Below are 8,078 nucleotides of genomic sequence, written 5' to 3'. Positions count from 1 at the left end.
CTAGGAACCTCAAAATTTGAAAATGGCCATGCAGCCCTGAGGAGCACTATTTGTAGTAAAATTAAGAGAGACCAATGTTGTGCTTTTCATTTCTTTTGAAATTCTATTCGTTTTTTGTTAAATTCTTGAATATTGTCGTCTGCCTCCCCCAATGCTAAATCTGACTGCTATGGACACTTCTGAGACCTCAGCCTATATTGTGCAGGCATGTGAATGTTTTCCAGGGAGGTTTTTAAAAACCAGCTTCTCTAAGGAGCACAAGAACCCAAAAGGTTGAGACACTATGGGAAGAGAGGTGGGGTCCAATCATGACCACCCTCAGCCCAAGTGGAGAGGAAATGGAGTCCCCGGGATAGTGTGGCAGCTGTGAAGACAGAAATCCCCAAAGTGTCTCATTCTGCTGAGGGCCCCCGGCCCCCTCTGTCCCAAATTTCCTTCTGGAATCCCTTTTAAACATTTTTAAGTTAAATGTATTGGGGTGACATTGGTTAAATGGTCCCATTTTTATTGATCCTTAACAGCTAAATTTGGTTGTGCATCATAGTCACCTGTGGAATTTGTTAACATACAGAATTCCACTCCCGACCTTAAATTTTTTAAGAGACAAACCAGTTTGACCAGAGATTTGAATTTTTACCATACTTAAAGGGTGAATCAGATTACAGCATCAAGTTTGGGAACCAAGGTGCTGAGAACTCTGCTTTTTTTGTTCCAGACCCTGGTTTTCTTTCCTGGTGCTCCCTGCCCCATGCTGGTTGGGCCCCTGAGAACAGGACAGTCAGGGCACACACTCAGGGACAGGTGAGCACTTAGTCACTCCGTGACCCAAGGTGCATTGCACAGTGTGTGCTTCAGGCTCCCTGTCTGGAAAAATGAGCACTATCACCTTCTACAAGGTATTGGGAAAGACTGACTCATGTCAAGAACTTTGAAATCTACAGATAAAAAGGCAATGCTGGTCCCCTCACGTAACTGTTGTCACAGGGGAAGTTCTCCTGTGAAGAAATCAGGGCCACTGCTTTTGCAGACCACCTATAAGTGAAAAGGCCAGTCCCTTCACAGCCAACAATTATCATACAGTCATTGATTATCCCAGTTAACGTCCGCAGGCCATGTTGCAAAACCACGTGGCTGTATGAGGATCACATTGCAGAGTATTTCTTCATGAGATTGACTCCAGATGTTTCAACTTGGGATCTACCCCAGGTGTGGAATCTACTGGTTGAGTTTAATCCTATTGTCATATTCCCGTGGACCTTAAACACTCTTTATTACATCTAACCGTAGTCAGCACTCCGCAGGGTGAAGGGCGTGAATGACGTCTTTGCAAGGCGGCCAAATGTCGCCACAGGGCCAGTGGCTTTTATCCTGTGCTGCTGAATTTCCTATCTATCAATATTTATCAGCTGGAATATTGTCAGTTTTATAAGTGAAAATGGAATGACCATAAATCATGCTCTGGGTAGGTAATCGTGGGGGACAAGGGGTGGTTCTGTCTGGAAGCTTGCCAACCTGGTGTCTCCTTCATTCCCTGTGCAAGGCCGCAGGCTTTGACCCGCCCAGACTGCTGCGGCCGCTAGAGCCCACGGTTCGTTCTGCTGGGTCCTGCACCCTGGCAGACGGGGCAGAGCCAACTCGCCAGACTTAGAAGCTTGATTATTGCCTTACTTATAAGATATTTTCACATTTCTGTGTTCTTTCCACACTGTTCAGGGTCACGGTATAGTAGCAACTCCTGTCTCAGAGCCTGAAAACGCCCACCCACCCACCCCTACCCACCATGACAATCTATGGAATGATTTCTTTAAGACCCTATTGTAAGCCTCATTTTACCGATGGGAAAAGTGAAGGTCAGAGAGGGGAAGTAATTGCTGAATTCCCACAGCTGGTGAGCATCAGGGTCAAGATAATAAATCCAATTCAGTGTGTTTTCAAACCCTAGATGCTTACAGTGATAGGAGGACAAGGCCTTCATTGGACTTGGGTGAAGATTCCCAGAAAACATCCCAAATGTGTGAACTTAAATCAACACCGCTTTGTTTTGATCTCTTTTCCAAAGGGAGAGACTGTGGAAGGGCAGAGAGGAGCTGGTTAAGAAAATGGCCCTTCCCTAGAGGTTCTCAAACTTAAGCACGTAGCAGATCACCTGGACAAACTGTCTGAGCACAGATCACTGGGCCCCGCACATGGTCCTCTCAGGAGGCCTGGGCTGGAGCCCAGCAATGTGCATTTCCAATGAGCTCCCAGCTGATTCGCTGGCCCAGAGACCCCCTTTGAGAACCACGTGGCAGCCTGTGACACTGATCTGGGCTATCGAGTGATGGTTGTTCAGAGTTGTCCATCAGCAAAACCGGGTTTCAGCCTCTGCTCCCCTCACCCCAACACTCTAGCCTTTCCCTTGTCCAGGCCCCTGCAGACTGCTCTCACTGTCCAGGTCCCGCCTTCAGATAGTTCCGTCACTTTCACCTCCGCCATCGTGTCTTCCTGGGGGTCACTGATATAGAAACAGGAGGGAGGGAACAATTCCTAACACAAGGGAGTAGGTTTGGAATGGTGGTATTTCAGGCATCAGCCTGATCTTTCTCCAGGTGAGCTGCATTTTCCCACATCGCGTGAGTGGCCCTCACCACCATCTCCTCCACACTCACACGCGATGCCTTGATATCTGACGCTACTGTACAGATTCTCCCTAGGGCACAAGAATGTGTACATACTTTCAAGAAGAAGGTGCAGGCAGGCATATATAAGAAAAAAATGAACCAGAGAAAAGCTTCGGGGAGGTAGGGTGCTGTTGCAGCCGCTGAAAGCAATGACAAAGGAAAAGCTGGTTTGCCCACTTCAATCACCTGCTTTCTACATCAGTACAACAAGCAGAGGTGGCTTTTTACCCTTATTTTCTCTCCAATCAAGTCCTGCGTGTGTTTTCAAGTATCCTCCTTGGGAAGGACCCTGGACTTCCCTCAATCTGTGCTCCCTTTCATTTACCCAGTCCCTTCGCCACACCCACCTGTACTTCCAAGTGACCTTTCCTCACGCAGCACAGCCTCCATTCCAGCCGGTGCTGGCAGCTGGTCACGTAGGCGGGAATGTGCTGTGGTGAGCTCCTCCACCCCCACCCCTGCTCCCTCCTGCAGGCAGCGGAGCGCCCCCACCCCCACCCCTGCTCCCTCCTGCAGGCCTTTGTGGAACAGAGTCCGCATTCCACTGAAGCGTTTTGAGTGAGTACATGAACGACTCTTTAGGTCTCATACAGGACAAATAGAAACACTGCAAGTTTGCCCTCAGGACAGACTCTCTGTGCAGTAACCCCTACTGACTGAGGTACATAATCCTAAATGACCCAACACCTCTGCTTGGGCTGCACTAAACCCAAAGGCTATTTGCAATCTGTACTTAGCTCCTCCTTACTACTCAACCCCCATCCTCCCTCCTTGATTCCCTTCCTCTCTTCATCGCTCCATTCCTTCCTTTTACAGAATTCATGGAACATCACCATGTGCCCAACTTTCAGCTGGATTTTAAGAGCAGACACTCCAATTGCTCCCCAAAAACCATTGTTCCCAGAGGCCTCGTTCTCCGGCCTTGGCCTAAGATCCTGCACGCAGGAAAGGGAGGGAGTGGCATTTTGCCCTTGGCTTGGGATGAAGCTGTGTACTAGTATGAGAGGAACATTCCAGGTGTAGGGACAACTGGGCAAACATGGCCTAAGTGTTTTATGCAAGAACACACAGAGAAGGACACAACTCACAAGCTTGATGAATGCCCACATTTGTGGACATCCAGGTAAGAACATGACCAGCACCCACAGAAGTCACTGTTTCAGCCACTTTCACTTCCCCTACACTCTATCTCTGAACAATATGAAACGTCGTATACATGGATCCCAATTTATCCACTTCGGCCTCTGGCTTCTTTTGCTCCACGTGATCTTAATGAGATCCCTTCATAGTTTTGCAGATAGCTGTATTTCATTCCTTCACCCACATTGCCATGGAGTATTCCATTGGTTCTAGCGTACCAGGACTGAGGTAGCCATTCTACTGGTTTGTTGTTTTTTTAATTACAGTTGACATTCAATAATATATTAGTTTCAGGTGTACACGTAGTAATTAGACATTCGTGTAACTTACAAAGTGATCCCCTCTATAAGTCTAGTATCCACCTGGTACCATACATAGTTATTACAATATTATGACCAATATAAAACAGTCACGGGGATGCTGTACTTTACATCCCCATGACTGTTTTATAATTGCCAATTTGTACACCCTAATCCCTTGCCCTTTTTCACCCATCCCTTGACCCCACCCCCATTTGTCAACCATCAATTTGTTCTCTGTATTTATAAGTTTGTTTTTGTTTTGCTTGTTTATTTATTTTGTTTTTTAGATTCCACATGTAAGTGAAATTATATGGTATTTGTCTTTCTCTGTCTGGCTTATTTCACTTAGCATGATACCCTCTAGGTCCATCCATTTCATTGCAAATGGCAAGATTTCATTCTTTCTTATGGCTGAGTAATAGTCCATTGTATATATGTACATCTTCTTTAGCCATTCACCTATCAATGGACACCAAGATTGCTTCCATATCTTGGCTATTGTAAAAAATGCTACAATGAACATGGAGTGCATATGTCTTTTTGAATTAGTATTTTGTATTTCTTCTGATAAATACCCAGAAGTGGGATTGCTGGGTCATATGGGAGTTCTATTTTTAAATTTTTGAGACCCTTCCATACTGTTTTCCATAGTGGCTGCACCAATTTACAATCCCACTAGCAGTGCACAAGGGTTCCCTTTTCTCCACATCCTTGCCAACTCTTGTTGTCTGCTGATTGATTGGTGATAGCAGTTCTGACAGGTGTGCGGTAGCCATTCTACTGTTGATGGGTTCTTGGATAGTTTCCACTTTAGGGCTATCACAAATGGCGCATCTATGCACCATCTTGTTCATCTTTGATGAATGAGGCAAATGTATCTGTTAATATGTGCCCAAGATTGGGATTGCTGGGTTATAGAATATGCATATATTTTGCTTTAGGGTACTGCCAATGGATTTTTCAAAGTGGTTCTATAACTTATATTTCCATCTCAACAACACTGGGTATTAATTGTCTTCCTTATTGTATCAGCCAGATAGTGATGGGGGTGTAGTGGTTTTCGTTTGTGTTTCTCTGAAGATAATTGATGTTTAATATCTTCTTATAAGTTTAATGGCCGTTTGAATATCCTCCCTTGTTCAGAGTTTTTTCCTAATTTCTTGATTCTGGAAGAACTTTGCTTTACTTTTTTACTTGCTTTATTTTTTGTGAACATGAGAGAAAATTAGTGTCCATTTAATATATGTCTGGCTCACATTCATGTTCATGGTTGATTGTCAGAGAAAATAGTAGCTATACTAATAATTATGAGAGATAGTAGTTTTGAATGCTTACTCTGTAGTATATCATTTCATCTTCACAAAGACCCTAAGAGATAAGATGCTATTATCCCCTTTTTATAGAAGAGTAAACTGAGGCACAGAGAGTTTCAGTAATTTACACAGGATCACACAGCTAAGTAAGTGCCTGCGTTGGGATTTAAACCCAAGCAATCAGTCTCACTCTAGGGCTTGAAGGCCCTGCCACCCACAACACACTGGAACCCACACAGAGAGATTATGCTCCTTCATCACCTGGCTAGATGGAACTTGGAGGCTGGTGCCTCCGTCCTAAGGCTCCCTCCCACTTTGCCACCTTCTTTGTTTTCCCTGTGCCATGTGTCCCCTCTGTCTCCTCTGCTGACTCACAGCTCCTTTATGGGGTAAAGCTCTTGGTTATACATTTTGATGTCATTCTTATTAAAGGAACAGAGGGAAGGAAATTGGTTGTCTCGTAAAAGGTTTAATTACCACCAAGATAAAAACTACTTACCACTGAGGAATTTCATAATCACCATCAAGAATCAGCATCTAGGTGAGGTGCGAGCTTAGCGAAGCGGGGAGTGTGGACGCCGAGTTTTCCGTTTCCATCTCTACTGCCAAGATGGTCAATGTGCTGAAACCCGAAGGACTTTCTGTAGGAAGTGTGGGAAGCATCGGCCTCACAAAGTGACCCAGTATGAGAAGGGCAAGGATTCCCTGTATGCCCAGGGGAAGAGGCGCTACGATAGGAAGCAGAGTGGCTACGGTGGGCAGACAAAGCCAATTTTCCGAAAGAAAGCTAAAACCACAAAGACTGTGCTGAGGCTTGAAAGTGTAGAACCCAACTGCAGATCAGAGAGGATGCTGGCCATCAAGAGATGCAAGCATTTTGAACTGGGAGGAGGTAAGAAGAGAAAGGGCCAAGTGATCCTTTGGGATTCTTTTATTTTTGAGAGGAAAATGTTAAAGCTGTAGAAAAAATATCTGTATGAAAATAAATGCAGTGATGTTCCCCCCCCAAAAAAAAAGAAAGAAAGAAAGAAAAAGAATCAGCATCTACACAGAAGAAAAACTGATTGAAAATATTGGAAAATATTCCAGTGGAAAATACAGGCCCCACTCTGGCCCTTAATCATTTACCTTTGGGCTCAAACAATGGCCCAAATAATAATAATAATAATAATAATAACAACAACAACATCAATAATAATAATACTGGAGTATCTCCAATAAGCTCATAATCAGCCACTATTTGAGTAAACAGAGAGGCCGTGTATCCTGGTCTAAAGACCAACAAAGTTGAACTCCACTGAAAAAAAAGGAAAAAGTACAGCCAAGAGCTGACCAGTGTCAGCATATCCAGTTCCCATGACTCTAATCACCCACCACCTCTGCAGGCAGGTTGCAGGGCTATATGGAAGGTGGCCCTTAGGGGCTGGGCTTCTCCTCACATCCTATGGGACACAGAAGGTGCCTGGAAAACTAAGTGCTGCCCATTTGCCCGCACCTTCCCTGCTTCTCCTCCCCCACTTCCAGCCTCTGAATCATGACAGTGGCCTCACCTCTGGTCACTTATGTCCTTCTTGCTCACCCCAAGCCCCTGCTTCTCCCACTGCTGCGGGAAGACAAAGCCTAAGTGGTGACGCTGGGCCTGGCACTTCCTGGGCTCCCTGTCAGCTACATGAGGGTGGAAGGGACAGGGCTTCTGTGCCAACCAGGCTCCCTGCGCTCACAGAACACCCCATTCTGTTGCACATTTCTGTGCCTGGGCCCCTCTAGCTCCCCTTCCACCCTTCCTCCCCATCTTTGTCTCACCAACACATAGACTTTCTTCTCGACTCTGATGGAAGCTTCCAGTGCTGCTCCAGGCTCCCCAGCCCCCTGTTCTTGTCTATGTGGAACACACTGGACAACCTGAGAGACCATCTGTCTACCCCCGACTTGGTATAGAAGCCCCCAAAGCCCACACTTTTCCTGTTACTCACCTGCACCTCCACGGCACCAGCCTCGTGTTGGGCTTATGATAGGTGCCCAGGATGCTGAACTTCCCTGTTGGAAGCTCCCCCACCGCACCCCCACCCCGCCGGTTAGGGCTCCTGAAAGCCTCACCCCTACATCCAGCTATGAGGAATCGGGCCAGAAAATGAACCAAACCACTCCTTATGGATATGGCGCACCAGGATTCAGATGCATGGTGGCAAACAATACCACTAGGAGGCTGCTCTCCTGACCAGTTGCTTCCTTCCCCTATGGGTGAGTGCATTTTCTCACGGAGACACAGCCAGCTTTCGTGGTTCTTCTCCTTCTTCCTCAGACCCAGTGGAAGGGAGAAGAACTGGAATCCCAGCCAAAGAGGGAAGAGGAGTCATTATTTCTCCCCCAGAGTTCCATACCGCTGGCCGCGGAGAAGGGGCAGCTGTTGGCTAGTCAGACAGAGGTCTTCTCTGGCCAGGTCAGAGAGAGGCAGGCCACTGACACTCCCCACTTGGGCAAAGGCTTGGCTGGTGTGGGCTTACCATTGATTTAAAAAGTCGGAAAAGGGCCTGGCCAGCGTGGCTCAGTGGTTGAGTCTCGACCTATGAACCAGGAGGTCAGGGTTCGATTTCCAGTCAGGCACATGCCCAGGTTGTGGGTTCAATTCCCAGTGTGGGGTGTGCAGGAGGCAGCTAATCAAT

At 46.5% G+C, this 8,078-nt stretch overlaps 1 protein-coding gene across 1 annotated transcript; it reads left to right on the top strand.

Annotated features, from left to right (window-relative positions):
* Positions 1 to 3,755: 3,755 nt before the first annotated feature.
* LOC114226986 (60S ribosomal protein L36a-like) lies at positions 3,756 to 6,378 on the top strand. The gene is made up of 2 exons (XM_054719728.1): positions 3,756 to 3,783; positions 6,026 to 6,378. The coding sequence occupies exons 1-2, from the start codon at positions 3,756 to 3,758 to the stop codon at positions 6,376 to 6,378; spliced, it is 381 nt and encodes a 126-aa protein (XP_054575703.1).
* The last annotated feature ends 1,700 nt before the right edge of the window (positions 6,379 to 8,078 follow it).

The sequence above is a fragment of the Eptesicus fuscus genome, chromosome 7 (assembly GCF_027574615.1).
Source record: "Eptesicus fuscus isolate TK198812 chromosome 7, DD_ASM_mEF_20220401, whole genome shotgun sequence".
NCBI lineage: Eukaryota > Metazoa > Chordata > Mammalia > Chiroptera > Vespertilionidae > Eptesicus > Eptesicus fuscus.
This window is presented reverse-complemented; position numbering and strand designations above follow the sequence as displayed.